Here is a 16,911-nt window from a genome sequence, read left to right on the forward strand (position 1 = left end):
TCACATAGCCTTCTGTCATCTGAAGGCCTTCAGTTTTTTAGCGCTACTTCACATTTTTGTATAAGATTTTATGTTAGTATAACATTTTTGAGTTAGCAGCTTGTTCACTATTTGTTTTTTTTGGGTAAGCGCACTTTTTTCCTTTTTATATCGGCTAATATATGCCTTCCTTCACCTAAAGCTCCTGCCTCATCTGCTTCGCAGAGTTGAGGCATAGGGGATTCCAATTATTCTTATTGCTCCAGGTTGGCCTCGGCGTCCTTGGTACGCCGACCTAGTGCATCTAGTAGCAGATGTCCCTTGGCGTCTACCGCTATGAGAGGACCAGCTGTCGCAAGGTCTCATACTTCATCCTGCTTTTACAGTCGCTGGCTTTAACGGCATGGCTATTGAAAGCCAGGTACTAAGAGACCAAGCCCTTTCGGATTCAGTGATTTCTACCATGAGGAGGGCTCAGAAGTTATCCTCTAGGAAGATTTACCATCGCACTTGGAAGACCTAGATATCCATGTGTGAGGAAATGGGGTGGCATCCGTGTACTTTGGTCTCCAGAATCCTGCTATTCTTGCAGCATGGGGTGGACCAAACGCTTGCCCTAAGCACAATTAAGGGGAAGATTTCTGCCCTGGCTGTCTTCTTTCAACGACCCTTGGCGGCTCACTCTCTGGTAAGCACGTTTGTGCAGGGGGTCCGACATGTGGCCCCTCCGGTCCGGCCTCCACTACCTCCGTGGGACTTGAATCTGGCCCTCTCTGTGCTTCAGAACCCACCGTTTGAAAACATTAGGGAAATTTCCTTGTTGACACTTTCTCAAAAAGTGGTCTTTTTGGTGGCTGTCACGTCATTTAGATGGGGTTTCTGAGCTGGCAGCCTTGTGGTGCAAGGCTCCCTACCTGCTACTGCTTCGTTCCGGAGGTCAGGCTCACTGTTTGTTTCGGTGGCGTGTCCCAAGAAGGGCCTGGTGGTCTCGTCGGCCACCATCTCTAGGTGGATCAGGCAGACCGTGATTCAGGCTTATGCGCCCCCCTTTATGGTTATGGCGCATTCGACCAGGGCAATAGGTGCCTCGTGGGCTCTCCGACATCAAGCGTCTGTCTTCCAGGTGTGTAAGGCGGCGATCTGGTCGTCCGTTCACACTTTCACAACATTTAACAAGGTTGATGTAAGTGCATCTTTGGATGCTTCCTTCGGCCGCAAGGTTTTGCAGGCGGCTGTCTAAGGTTCCAACTCCTCAGTTGAGGAGCTCTGTGGGGTGAAGTTTGTTTAATGCTGTTCCCACCCCTCGTTTTGACACTGCTTTGGGACGTCCCACTTTGTCAAGATTGCTGCTGTGTCCATCCATGAACGAAAGAGAAAATAGGATTTTTGTACTCACTGTAAAATCCTTTTCTCCGAGTTCATGGACGGACACAGCACCCACCCCTCCTTTTTTGTTTGTACTGCTTTTTGACGAACTGAGCTGCGAGATGCAGGGAGAGGGGTTATACCCAGATGGACCGCCCCCTGGAGCGGTACTGTTCAGTGTGTGATGTGATTAACACTTTCTAACAAGTTTTCTGCCTAGTCTAATACCCACTTTGTCAAGATTGCTGCTGTGTCCATCCATGAACTCAGAGAAAATGATTTTACAGCGAGAACAAAAATCTTATTTTTCAGCAGCATAGGAAAAAATGGCAGTTAAATGCTATTGAAGTGTTATGTAATGTTACCCTTCATGGCTCTAAAATTATTTGTCTGTCTCCCTTAATGACCAAAAAGTAGATGTTGTACTACCTAACCAGTGTGCTTAATTTTTTTTTTTAAATGTGATACTGTTATTTTAAATATTCTCCTATAATGCTTCAAGTTTAAAGTTTCCCTGATTACCTCATTGCCTTGCTTCTTTTGCTGCTTTTAAAATGGAACTCCAGCCAAAGCTAGTATCGATTTATTTTTTATAAAATGGGGGAAGGACTAAAATCTCTACAAGCTTATAATTTCTGTATCTTGGCTTGGAAATATACTATTTCTGTGAGTAGTAAATGCCTTATAAAGCACCTAACACATTCCCAATTGTGTCCAAGTGTAGAAAAAAAAAATTGGTTGGCGTGAAACTGGTCATAGATGGATTGAAATTTGTCTAGTTCCACAGGGACTGGATGAATTTTGATCACCCTATGGCCATCTAAAAATCAACATTTGTTGAACGGAATGTTGGAAATGTTTTATTCAATCAACAGCTGCAGCACTGATCAGTGTGTTCTGACAGCAGAAGAGTCCCCACTGTCAGAATACATTTACACTTCAAGGAGGATTTCTCCATCCTCCTTGTTTGTGTGGATGGGAGAATCCATGTTTCTTTCTAAACAGCTCATTTGTTCTATGGACAGCCTTAGACCTCAGGCACACTAGGCATTTATACAGCCGCTGTTTTGGGTGGTGTTTTTTTTTTTTTAAACTGCCTCTAAATTTCCCTGCATGTTTTCCTATGTGTTTATGCACACATAGGCTTTTATCAGCGTTTTTTGGCAGGAGAGTGTAGTGGCAGAAAAAAATAATCATTTGCCAATGCAATCTGTTTACTGTGAAAATGACAATTGCAGTTTAGGAGTTAACCCCTACAGTGCCCCCTAGTGGTTAAGTGTGATCTCATGTGTTTCTAACTGTAGGGGGGCGGGGCTGGACGCGTGACATCATTGATCGTCTTTCCCTATATCAGGGAACCGACGATCAATGACACTGCCACAGTGAAGAACAGGGAAGGTGTGTTTACACACACCTCTCTCCTTTCTTCAGCTCCGGTGACCGATCGCGGGACACCGGCGGCAAACAGGTCTGTGGGTCCCGCGGGCGCGTTCACGGAGCTTAGGACCGGGTCGTGAGCGTGCCACCAGCGGCGCGCTCGCAGCCCCGCGGCTGGGCTTAAAGACACGTACAGGTACGTGATTGTGCCCAGCCGTGCCATTCTGCTGACGTATATCGGCGTGAAGGGGTCCATAAGTGGTTAATGTAAAAAAAGTCATGGGAGTCCCTCCTAATCCACACCAGGCCCTTTGGGTCTAGTATGGATTTTAAAGGGAACCCCACACCATTTTTTTTAAAGAATGGGGTCCCCCCCAATCCATACCACATCCTTTAGGACTGGTATGGATTTTGAGGAGAACTCCCATGCCAAAATGTAAAAAAATTGCCTGGTGGTCCCCAAAATCAATACCAGACTCTTAGAGCATGTAGCCTGGCAAGACAGAAAAGGGAGGGTGGGTTAAGCACGCGATTCCCCCCTCCTGAACCATACCAGTCCACATGCCCTCAACATGAGGGGGGTGCTTTAGGGCAGGGGGGCACACCAATCAAAGCACCTTGTCCCCATGTTGATGGGAACAAGGGCCTCTTTCCCACAGCCCTGGCTGGTGGTTGTGGTCGTCTGTGGGTGGGGGGGCTTATTGGAATCTGGAACCCCTCTTTAACATGGTCCCCCTGTGTAGATCCATCATCAATCACGATGCCCACTGCCAACCCAAGAAAAGAAAAAGCAAACCTCTGGTCCCAACAAAGGCTCCCACCATCTGACAGCTTTTAAATAATTAAGGGGCATTGTCACCCAGGGACGTCTCCGGGTGACCCGCCCCCTTGTGATGCCATTGGTTAAGGGCATGCTGGGTCAGTGATTTCACGAGGGGCGGCACCACATGGTGCCAGGTGGCCCGGCCCCTTAGTTATTAAAGAGCTGTCAGATAGCGAGAGCCTTCATCGGAACCGGAGGATTTTGCTTTTTTCGGGTCGGTGGTGGTGGCATGCATTGTGATTCAGATAAGCCCCCCGCCCGCAGACCCCCAACAACCCTAAAAGGGTAACATGGGGACAAGGTGCTTTCGGCGATCCCCCTGCCACAAAGCACTCCCACATTTTGAGGGCATGTGGCCTGGTATGGTTCAGGAGGGAGGCACTCACTCGTTCCCCCCTTTCTTGGCCTGTCATGCTACATGCTTGCATAAGGCTCTGGTATGGATTTTGGGGGGGAACCCCAGGCCATATTTATTTAAATTTTTGAGGAGACTCTGCTCTCCTTTTTGTTTTTAATTTTGGCATGGGACCCCCCACAGTTTTTTCCACATTTTTTTATTGCCAGCTATTTTTTTTTATTTATTATTTGTTTTGTCTGAACAACTTTAAGCAGTATACGCATAAGGGTGTCTAAAGCCATATAAACCATGCCTTGGTTTTGATATTTTATCAACTGACTTCCAAGTTGTTGGAAATAAATAGATTCTAGAGATGGTCTCATTGACTAGTTAAAAATTGTGTTAGAGTTACAGTGCCTTGAAAACGTATTCATACCCCTTGAAATGTTCCACATTTTTTCATGTTACAACCAAAAATGTAAATGTGTTTTATTACAATTTTATGTGATAGACCAACACAAACTGGCACATAATTGTTAAGTGGAAGGAAAATTATAAATATTCTTTTACAAATAATGTGAAAAGTGTGGCCTGCATTTGTATTTAGCCCCCCTGAGTCAATACTTTGTAGAACCCCCTTTTGCTGCAATTACAGCTGCAAGCCTTTTTGGGTATGTCTCTAACAGCTTTGCACATCTAGACAGTGACATTTTTTGCCCATTCTTCTTTGCAAAATAGCTCAACCTCTGTCAGATTGGATGGAGCGCATTGAGATTCTCGGTTGGATTTAGGTCTGGACTTTAACTGGCCGTTCCAACACATGTATATGCTTTGATCTAAACCATTCCATTGTAGCTCTAGCTGTATGTTTAGGGTGATTGTCCTGCTGGAAGCTGAACCTCCGCCCCAGTCTCAAGAGTTTTGCAGACTCTAGCCGGTTTTCTTCTAAGATTGCCTTGTATTTGGCTCTATCCATCAACTCTGACCAGCTTTCCTGTCCCTGATGAAGAAAAGCATCCCCACAAAATGATGCTGGCCCCCAACATGTTTGACGGTGGGAATGGTGTGTTCAGGGTGATGTGTAGTGTTAGACTGGCCATACACCTATAGATTATCTGCAGATTTTCTATGGTCAGATGGAAAAAGAGGAACAGATTCCACTATCTATGCTGAACTGTGTGGATGGAAGAATCTCCCACTGGCCCAAGCTTCCATATCTTGCTAGTCGGCCCCGCTGGCTCTCACAAGTTGATGGATGGAGTCGATCTTGCAAGTCGGCCCCGCTGGCTCTCACATTGTGAGAGCCAGCGGGGCCGACTTGCAAGATCGACTCCATCCATCAACTTGTGAGAGCCAGCGGGGCCGACTAGCAAGATATGGAAGCTTGGGCCAGTGGGAGATTCTTCCATCCACACAGTTCAGCGTAGATGGTGGAATCTGTTCCACTTTTTCCATCTGACCATAGAAAATCTGCAGATAATCTATAGGTGTATGGCCAGTCTAACATTGCACATCACCCTGAACACACCATTGCCACCGTCAAACATGTTGGGGGCCAGCATCATTTTGTGGGGATGCTTTTCTTCAGCAGGGACAGGGAAGCTGGTCAGAGTTGATGGATGGAGCCAAATACTAGGCAATCTTAGAAGAAAACCGGCTAGAGTCTGCAAAACTCTTGTGAGAGCCAGCGGGGCCGACTAGCAAGATATGGACATGTTTCTTAACATTCTGATTGGGTGCAGGCATTGTTTAGGTTGAGAGCCAGCGGGGCCGACTAGCAAGATACTGAAGCTTGGCCCAGTGGGAGATTCCTCCATCCACACAGTTTAGCATACATGGAGAAATCTGTTGCACTTTTTCCATCTAACCATAGAAAATCTGCAGATAATCCATAGATGTATGGCTAGCTTTAGTTTTCCACCATACACGATTTGAGGCCAAAAAGTTAAATTTTGGTCTCATTTGACCAAAACACCTTCTTCCACATGTTTTCTTTGTCAAGCACATGGTTTCTCGCAAACTGCAAGCAAGACTTCATACGGCTTTCTTTCAACAATGGCTTTCTTCTTGCCACTTTTCCATAAAGGTCAGATTTGTGGAGTGCACGATGAATAGTTCTTCTGTGGACATGTAAAAGGGGGGGGTGTTGGGGCGCTTACTAATAACACAATAATTAATATAACAAACAATAAATAGTGCATAAAATCCAGTGATAGTAAACACACAATAAGCAGCAAATAATTAAATAGTGCTGTAAAAGCTTTGTGCAAATGGTGCAAATGATTTCAATAAATAGAAGAAATGAATTAAAGTGGAGTTCCACCCATAAATATAACATTACATCAGTAGTTTTAAAAAAATGTCATTAGTCCTTTACGAATTTTTTTTTTTTTTTTAGATGCCTTCAAAGTGTTGTTGCTAGGCAGAATAGTTAATCTTCCCACTTCCTGCACCTAGGTGCTTAATGCTTCCTAACCTACACCGCACAGACTCCTGGGAATGTAGTGGGTGTAACTTTCCAGGAGTCTGTGCACTCCCCAGTCTCAAAGAATCATGTGACTTGGACAGCACAGGTGCTGAAACCTGATCTGACACTGCTTGTGCAGCACTGAGCATGTGCGAGATCTGCAAGGCTGAAATCCAGGAAGTCATACAGTCTGGCTTCATGATGCCCACACTTAAGATGGCGCCAGTCAATTTCTATTTTATAAAGTGTCTAAATGCTGTAACAACCTAACAAAACAGACCTTAGTTTACAGACTAACTTTACTAGAATACATTAAGCTTGTGTATTACAGGGGTATTTATATTTAAAAAGTGAAATTGTGGCCGGAACTCCGCTTTAAATATACGTGAAAAAATATAAATATACATGAAGAAATGGTTCATATATATGTAAGAAAATATATATAAATGAACATTTTTTATATATTAAATAAAGCAGTCTTCATGCAATAATGTGCAAATTAAAGTCTATGTGCATATAGCAGTGTTTCTCAATTCCAGTCCTCAGGCCCCCCCAACAGGTCAGGTTTTCAGGATTTCCATTATTTTGCACAGGTGATTTGATCAGTTTCACTGCCTTAGTAATCACCACAGCCTTTTCATCTGAGGGAAATCCTGAAAACCTGACCTGTTGGGGGGGCCTGAGGACTGGAATTGAGAAACACTGGCATATAGCAATAAAGCCAAAATCCAATGTTATGCAGCCAAAATCAATGTCCAAGATTTTTTCTCCAAACCAAATCACAAGGTGCTCCACTCCAGGTGCCCGGTTTCCCTCAGCCTCTCACCTATAGCTGACTTACAGTTAAAGGGTCACTAAAGGAAATTTTTATTTTTTTGCTGAAATTACTGTTTACAGGGTATAGAGACATAATAGTTAACTGATGCCTTTTAAAAATGATTAAAAATAGATAAAAACAATCATATAATGTACCTGCAGTTTAGTTTCGTTTTTGCTGTTGCTTCCTGGTTCTCTGATGTACAGAGACAAAGAGCCAATAGAGGGCAGTGAAGGTTTTGCAAAACGAAACTGGATTGGTGCTGACACACAGTAATCACACCTCCTTGATTAGTCACCACAGTGAGAAATCTCCCAGTACTGTGGTGATCAAGAAAACAGACAACCAGGAAGTGTCCAGAACAGAGAGGAATTACAGCAACCTCAAAGCAAAAACGAACAATGAGGACATGAAACCAGGACTGCAGTAAGGTAAAGGAAGCTATTTAGCTAAAAAAAAAAATTCTTTAGTGACCCTTTAAGCCTCTTATATAAACCCAATGGCAGCAGCTCCTCTATAGCAATGCGCTTTTCACCCCAGGCAGGTCCCTTTAAGTCCACAGCAGCGTCTATAACCCCTTTATCATGGGCCAATGGCTCCCAGCGGAGAACATAGAAGAAGGAACACGCTCCAATAGTGTAAAAACATACAGCAAATTTATTTTAAAAAAGACGTAGACACTCTCACATTTAAAAAGATGACACAGGCATCAAACAGTAACTTCTCCGCTCCCGGCCGAGAGCGGAGGTGACGTCACCACCGGCTCTCCTCCCTTTTTTTATTTTTTATTATTCTTCTGTGGACAGATTCTTTCACCTGAGCTGTGGATCTCTGCAGCTCCTCCAGAGTTACTATGGGCCTCTTGGCTGCGTCTCCGATTAATGTTCTCCTTCCCTGGCCTGTCAGTTAAGGGGGACAGACATGTCTTGGTAGGTTTGCAGTTGTGCCATACTCTTTCCATTTTCAGATGATGGATGTAACCGTTCTCCATGAGATGTTCAAAGCTTGGGATTTGTTTTTATAGCCTAACCCTGCTTTAAAATTCACCACAACTTTATCCCTTACCTGTCTAGTGTGTTCTTTGGCCTTCATGATGTTGTTTATACACCAAGGTTCTCTAACGAACCTCTGAAGACTTCACAGAGCAGCTGTCTTTATACTGAGATTAAATTACACACAGGTGTACTCTATTTACTAATTAGGTGACTTCTGAAGGCAATCAGTTTCACTAGATTTTAGTTAGGGATATTAGAGTAAAGGGGGCTGAATAAAAATGCACGCCACACTTTTCATGTTTGTAAAAAAAAATGTAAAAACCATTTATCGTTTTCCTTTTACTTCACAATTAGTTGTCACTTTGTGTTGGTCTATCACATAAAACCCCAAGAAAATAAATTTTCGTCTTTGGTTGTAACATCACAAAATGTGGAAAATTTAAAACGGTGTCAATACTTTTTCAAGGCACTGTAAACTGACCCTATTCTGAAGACAGAATTATGAAGGAGATTTTTTGCACTTTAGAAAATGATCTGACTTGCAAAAGTATTTTTTTCTACCCCAAACGCACAGATTTAATGTGTAGTGTTTATCATGTGATCTAAAATAGGCTGTTTTTATTCGTAATTTGTCTTCTGTACATATTTATGATTAAATAGAATATTATTTTTAAATGTATTTATGGATTTAATACTGCATCTAAATGGTGATATGTATGGACTTGGTGTTGCTGCCCAATAGGGTATGGATTAGTAAGGCCTAGTATGTGATAATGTGGTCATGTCCCCCCAAAGTGAATTGCAGTTTTCTTGTGTGTAGCAGTGACCTATACCTGCAAGGAACGGATAAGTATTAGGGGAAGTGTGGAACTACTTACAGATAAACACAATAGGAGGACAGAAAATTATGTTTTTGTTACATCTTTTTCACATAACATACCTCCATCTAAACTTATTTTTTCATGCTAACAGACCATGCTTTTAGTTAGTGTATGTGCTTTTTTTTTGTGTGTTAATTGCAACCCATTGCTTTTAACACGCTTTAACTGCTGTGTACTGTGTGAAGTTCAGTGACATTTTTAATTATAATGCAAGGATGCTGTGTGTTTGTCTGAGCCATAGCAGCTCTGTTCATATATCACATGACTTTATCTATTCTAAAGAAACAGGCTGATGAAACAAATCACACATTTTTCTTCCAGGACATTTGGATTGCTGCCCCCTCCTTTTCTCAGGTTGTATTTTTGACTTTCCCTTTCATAGATTCAGTGGTTTGCTCTGCTTCAACTTTCCTCACTCTTCCATACTGATTGTCGTAGTGTCTATATTGTGTCATTGGTCTGGAATCTAGCAATCTCTGATTCTGCTCCTATGATGACTTTACACATTTCTAATCTAAACTATGTATACATTCTTTCATTGTGTTTTTTGAACAGAAATTCACATTACCCATAAATCAATGCCACCATCAGCCAATCTGCCAGGCATTATTCTGCACAATTGGTTGTCTGTCATTGCCAATATATTTACTTGCTCCTGCCTTGCCACACAGTGTTGTGCATTAACTAGACTATTCTTTCAATCTTGCCTATATTTATATATGTTTTTGAGTGAGAGCCTCCTGTCCTTAGATATTTAGGGATTATTAAACATTCAGGGAAATGTTGCATTTTCCTTAAGATTATGAGTACACGTAGGTTTATTTATATATGCTTCAAATGTCTTAGCATCATACTCTATTAGTATTCTATATTTTGGTTATATGCTTAAAGGTTCAAGTAAAGGCTATATATAACAAAGACCTGACAATCATTTGTATTTCACTAGCGGTATGCGTATTTGTGGTCTGTGTCATATGAACAACGAATTTCTGGCATCTGCTGCCATAGTCTGCTTTGCTGTTGTGAGTCTATGGAAATCGTTGTCAAAGCCAAAATCGTCATAAATCATACAGTTACACCGTGTTCATAAAGCATCTCAACAGAGCATTTTCTTTAGCATCTTCACTTATACATTTCTTATGTTTTTTATATTATCTAGCTGTGAATATACGTAGTTATATTTTTTAATTGTGCATGCATATCCAGCTCTACTATACATCACTTTTCCTGTATGTCTCCGAAATTGTGTTTTTTTTTCTGTGTGTGTATTTTAAACTAAGAACATTCAAGAACATATTGCACAGGAAGTGTGGAAATCTGTCAACTATGTATTTTGCATGGCATGTTTTGCAACGTGCCATGGTAAATGAGTGTTATCTTGGAAAAAAAATCATGTCTACCCAGATGAATAAAGCCTAACTTACTGGAGGGGTTGACAGTCTTCACACAATATATTTTTTGAATATTCACTTCATTTATCCAGTTATGTGAAAAGCAAATTCATGTTTGCTTATTTCATCTGCACATGATTGGATAGATTATTAAAATATTTGCATAATTTATTATGTGAGGATTCTCAACTCCTTAATACTGTGGATAATTTTGCAAACTGGTTACGAGTTGCTATCATAAAGCCAACTGGGGTACATTATAGAGCAGAAATGTTGAAAGTACAAAGAAATGGACTTTGTAGGCACCAATTATAAAAATACAAATGAATTTATTAACAAATAACCAAAAAAGATTATTAGAAAAGAAAACGGTACAATGAAATAAAATTGATAAAAATTAAAAGGAACTGCAGCAGCAACTGCAGTAACAGTTAATCCAATGAAAGTCCGGAAAAAGTCAACACATCTCACAAGGGACGTGTATGACTGTGATACATAAGACCATTGTTAGCTTGACATGTTTCGTGAAAAACGCATCTTCTGGAGCTAGTAGTATCTCTGGAGAGAAACGGACTGTTATTGGTTTTTGAATTATACAGAACACATAGTATTACAAAATTATAAAAGTAAAAGTGAAAGTATATTTACTGTATTACGAGCAATAAAGCACCATTAAAAACGATCAGGACATTCGATTGGAACAGAGAGACACCCAAACCGTCAGCACAACAGATCCGCATGCACCATGCCAGGCGGGGAGATGTTGGGACACACCGAGTAGAATAGAGCAATATAATATTTCATAAAAAGTATGTGGATGTTAATTGATTGAATGAAGTGTCAATACAATAAGATATGCCATCCACAACTAACAAGGGAAAAGGGGCAAGCCAAGAGGGAGTGTGCGCTCATGGAAGTATGCTACAACATACATCATTGAAAGGAATGGAAAATAGATGGAATAGGTATAGAAACAAAAAATAAATATGCGTACAGTAATGGATAGCAAAATGTACTTGAAAGTTAGTTTTTGAAAAGTGATTAGATGGTGAATTACTACAGTTTCTAAAATAAGCCTCATTCAATATTCAGGTGAGAGGGTTCTGTCATATAGGGAAATTAATAATAATAATAAATGTGTAATTAGATAAAAACTAAAGGACCAGGGACAGAACGTCAGTAAAATAGGAAAGATAAAAATAGTTGTAATTACAACCCTTACCTATCTAACCATCACAAGGTAGTAGAAGTGGTGACGCAAGCGCTGCTGAACACAGCCGCACCAGAGAGGTAGGTCCCGTGGTAAAGAGCGCCTGTGAGGGACAGAGAGTGCCGCCAACTCCCCCTAGTGGCACCAGTGCTAAGTGCCGCAAAACGGCTAAAAGCAAGATGGAATATTAAGGGCAACAAAGGGATACATGGGGCTTGAATGTTGAATCCTATGGTGTGGGCATTTTTATTATTATTTGTTTTGTTTTTATTAAAGGAAAAAATGCTTTAGTCCGGGTTCACACTTATGCGAATTGAATGCAGGTTTACCTTCTGAATCATCCCTGAAACGGAGAACTCCTGCTGTGAGCCACACCCGGATTAAGTGTGAACCCAGACTTAAGGACATTCACAGACAAACTTTTAAGCTGAAATAATAATAATAATATCCTGGAAAACTAAACTGCTGTATCTGACTGATTTGTAATATGTTTGTGTACTACAAAACAAACCATGCTCTGCCCCAGACTGTCTCTCTCGTGTCCTGGCTGCAGGAGCTGGCTCTCCACAGTCTTGAGCCACTGTACATGTAACTTTAAAAAAATCCAAAACAAGGAAGGGTTATGTACATTATTAACAGCAGTATCCTCTTACAAGATTATATCTGACCTGGTTTGGCATCTTGTTAGAAGGTTTTTATTTGGCAATGATAATAGCCATTTTTTTTGTCTTGTTTTGCATTTTCTTACATGATTACACAATAATTGATCAGTGTAATTTTTTTTGCAATTGTTGGTACACCAAGACACTTTACAAAATAGTAATACAAGATTCTGTGTTACTTGACTTGGCCTTTATCTATCTATAAAATATTTCTTGTAATGTTCTCTGTTTTCTTAGTAGAATGTGTAGCCTAAATTGACAACAGATTTTACACAATCTTCAAATAATTACTTATATTTTAAGCAATAAGTAAATTGGCAATTGTGCACCAAAAAATCACTCATAAAAATGATAAGGCATATAACATAGTTACCATATTTTGCTATATTTAACGTATTTTATTTAAAGAAAAAAAAGGGGGATGTAGATTATGAGGTTAATTGGCTTATGGACTGTTATTGCTTTGCATCAAACTATGTGCTTATAGTGCAATGCCCTCAACACAGCCAAGTACAGATAGGGATCCATTAAAAATAAAAACACCATTTGTGTACTGTACAATTTTACAATGGGCGCCACTGGCTGAGGTTGTCTAAAGCCAACAGAGTGCAATAGCAGTGAATGAGAAGGGTAAAAGAGGAAAGCTCAGTCATATGACCTGTCAAAGTCACACAACCCATTCTGCTCTAACCATGATAAGCAGAGAGAACTCCGCAGAGTCAGTACCACAATCTTTGTTTTATTAACAGGCTGAAAAATGCAGGCAATTGTAATGAAAATAGTATAGTATAGGATTATAACCGACTGACATTTTTGTCTGAGATGTGTTTTAATAGAAATATATTGTTTGCATTGTGGAGAAAGCAAGAACACCTGTTAGCAGATGGGAAGAACATACAAATTTCAAAACAACTAATGTCCTTATAGAAATTGTATAATTACGCTGAGGACCTAGTACTTGGCAATATTTCTGGCAGGTCCTGAGTGGTATGAAACACTATATAGCATTAAAATTAAATTGTACGTGTGGTTAAGTGTTTATTATTGAAGGGAATAAGCAGAGTGTTTTTAAAGGATTCAAGTCTGAGGGCGTTATTAGCTACTGCTTATAGAGCAGATATTAGGCTAAATATGCTACTGTAAGGATTAAATTAATGTAAGGGATTAACTTGGGGGTAAGGTTAGTTTTGGCTTCAGGGTTTAGGGTACTTATTTGATCATTTATTTTAATTTAGATTCCCTTTTCTGGCCCCATATGGTAACATGTGGCTACATAAAAAAAATTGTAACATGGTACAGGAAGTTCAAGAAACATAAAACCACCTCTTCTTTCTGTTGCTTATTGATCTGCACATATGAAAATATCTATGAATATATAATATGCTGTTTTATTTATTTTTAATATATATATATATATATATATTAATTATTCTTTATGTTTTCAAAATAGAGGGTTGTACAGATAGTTAATTCCAACATGTTCTATTACATGTACAAATATGTAGAACATTCCATCACATCTCGCCTTTACATATCCCTGCCCTGCCCTGCCTGTATCCTCCAGAACCGGCCGGCTGGGTTCTATACCCTCCTTATCTTATCTTATCTTCAAAAATCCACATAATTGTATACTTTAAGTTTAAATGTACCTCCTATTCATCCCCCTTGTTTTTTCCCCCCACCAAACCCCCCCTACTCCAGACCAGTGTCTTAAGCAGCCTTAGTCTAACAGAACAAAACCTCCTTTCCTCCTCTTCCGCAGGTCCCCCCACTCCTTCAAGAAGCAGGACCTCCAAATCATAGTCAGGCAGACTTATTCTTCACTTATATTCCCTAACAGTCTCGTCCCCTCCTCTGAATATACAATTACATTCCATGCTGTCAAAGTTTCATTATATTGCTCTTTTCTGTCTTGGGCCGAGAGCACCAAGTCCTCTATGGCTCCCACCTTTCTAACCCTATTAAGCTATTCTGCAATCGACGGTGGCCTTGGGTTTTTCGAGTTTTAACCAATCCCTGCTTTAGCCTCATTAATCAAATGACAAATACCAAATTTTTATATATCTGTGTTGGTATTTCTGAGAGATGTAGCAGAAAAAAGGCAGGGACATCCAATACTGGATAAGATGTACATTTTTGGGAGACCCTTTGTACTTCCAACCAGTATTGTCTAATCCTAGGGCATGCCCAAAATATATGGAACAATGTTTCCTGTTCTTTATTAATGAGCAATCATTAGATGGGACCAAAGCCGTTAACAGCACTGAATGACAATACCTGGGGTGAGGAGCTCCACACAAGGTACTGAGTCTTCCGACCACATTTGTTTACCCATACACCTACCTGGTATGGTCCGGAGGCCCGCCTGGCAGTCGGAGGGGTCCGTGGAGTCCCTGGCCTACTGCGGCCTAGTGAGGCCTTAGAAGCCTCAGTGTTTCCTGAGCAGCTATCCGGCCGGGGGTGCACCGTGGCCGGCACCTCTGAGCTCTGAGCGCGGATTGACTATCTCCTTCCTGACCTGTCACCCCGTCACTCCTCCATAACTTTAGTGTGGGACTGAGAGATTAGTGTCCTGTCTCCAGGGAGTCTTTTTAGCGACGGTGGTGTGAGAGGCTGCCGCCGATCCCCCCCCCTCCCCTGAATGGAGAAGCACCTGGCTGAGCAGTGGTGACGGAGGCAGAGTGAGAGGCGGAGGTGGTGTGAGAGGCTAAAGCCGACCCCCCCTGGACAGGGAAACACCTGCCAAGTGGCGACAGGGACGTGAGAGGCTCCTGTAGTGCCCTCCCTGTACAGAGGAACACCTGGCTGAGGGGCAGCGGTGGTGTGAGAGACTCCCGCTGTGTCTCCCCTGGAATACACGGCTGAAGCGGTGGAGACGGCTGAACTCCCCTGAAGTATTGGACGATAAGAGCTAAACATCTTTGGCTCTAATACCGCCCGATAGGTGAACAGCAGATGGGTGAGAGACAACTAATGCATCTTTTAAACAGAAATAGATCTTAACCAGTAGGACTTAATTCACTTTGATTCTACTGTATGCTTAGATTGAGAGTTTTTATCTCTGATCGTATATTTTAAAGTTTAGATCTGCTTTGGGTTACTTTTATTAAGCACTGTATGGTTATTTTTTTCAATTGTGTGTAGCATGGTGTATTTTTTCTTGGATTAATATGGCAGAAGATAGAGCGTTGATTGTATTACCGATATACTACTCCTTTGAATACCTAAAAAAGTTAAATAAGTGTTACTCTTTAAATGATCGCACTAAGGGTAAAATTACAAAGTATAATATTATGCGCAGCTCTACAGGGAAAAAATGTGATCATTGGTTTGAACCCACATATATTGACCTAGCAGTAAAGGACAATAGGTTACCCCATGATGTTTCAGTAAAAATGCCTGAGATCTTAAAGGCAGGTCTCATAAATGTCCGCTCAGCTACAAAAAATGCAGCGCCCATTTATGACCCAATAGTAGAACATTACCTGTATTTCCTTGCCATGACGTGGTTCTTCGCTGCTTCTCTCCCGCGGTTGGAGGAGTTAGTTCCAGGTGGATATAAAATAGTGAAGTGTGACCGCCAATTTAAAAGAGGAGGAGGCATAGCCCTCATTTTTCAGAGCGGTATTTTTGAGGTCATTAATGATGGACCGTTTTCATCGGTCAAAACCGATCGTGTGTGGGCCCTATAGGTTATTTAACCATAGGTTAAAAAAAGCCAACTTGCTTTAAATTTAACCTATGGATTCCTAACCGATTGGTCAAAACCAATCGTTAGTAGGCACGACCATCGGTTAAAAATCCACGCATGCTCAGAATCAAGTCGATGAATGCTTGGAAGCATTGAACTTCATTTTTTTCAGCACGTCGTTGTGTTTTACGTCACCGCGTTCTGACACGATCGGTTATTCAACCGATGGTGTGTAGGCGTGACGGACCATCAGTCAGCTTCAACGATTAACCTATGACAACGGTCCTTCAGACCGTTCTCATCGGATGGACTGATCGTGTGTACGAGGCTTTACAGCTCTGAAAATTATGCTTCGTTAGAAAGCTTAGCGTTAAGGTGGAGGAAAAGTTCTGAAGATGTTGGCCTCACTATCATTTTATCATCCTCCAAATATGAATACCACTTTTTTGGAGGATATCACAGAATTTCTATCTGCCTACGTGTTGCAGTTCCCCAAATCTTTAGTCTTGGGAGATTTTAATATTTGGGCTGACGATATCAGCAACACAGAAGCTCAGCAACTTCTTCACTATGCTAATAGTCTGGGATACATTAGACTGGATATTGCATAATGGTTGTGTAACCAGGACTTAACCCCCCCCTTGGAGGTGGTTTGGAGCGATCACTTTTTTATCAGTTTTAAAATAGTGGGTAAAGCACCCAAAAAACCTCCTCACATACCTAACAGAGTTTCTAAACTTTTTTTAATACGTAATTATTCTAAGGTTTCAGTAGAGGCATTCTCCAGAATATTTCTGGAGAACGCAGATATTATGACATTTAAAAAGATAGAGTGTTGAGGATTAAATAGAAGTATTTAACTTGGCTATAACAAAAACTTTAGATTGTCTGGCTCCAAAAAAACAGACTCAAAATA

General features: G+C 41.1%; 1 protein-coding gene across 20 annotated transcripts in view; it reads left to right on the forward strand.

Moving 5' to 3' along the window:
- GPHN (gephyrin) overlaps positions 1 to 16,911 on the forward strand; it is a 780,484-nt gene that overhangs the window by 627,297 nt on the left and 136,276 nt on the right. For 11 of the 20 annotated variants that reach the window (XM_040333276.1, XM_040333279.1, XM_040333280.1 and 8 more), the window contains one exon: positions 9,363 to 9,395. The exons of the other annotated variants lie outside the window; for them this stretch is intronic. In XM_040333276.1, the coding sequence (XP_040189210.1) occupies positions 9,363 to 9,395 (33 nt within the window). The remainder of the gene's footprint in view (positions 1 to 9,362; positions 9,396 to 16,911) is intronic. 20 annotated transcript variants of the gene reach the window in all.

Source organism: Rana temporaria, chromosome 13, assembly GCF_905171775.1.
Source record: "Rana temporaria chromosome 13, aRanTem1.1, whole genome shotgun sequence".
Classification (NCBI taxonomy): Eukaryota; Metazoa; Chordata; class Amphibia; order Anura; family Ranidae; genus Rana; species Rana temporaria.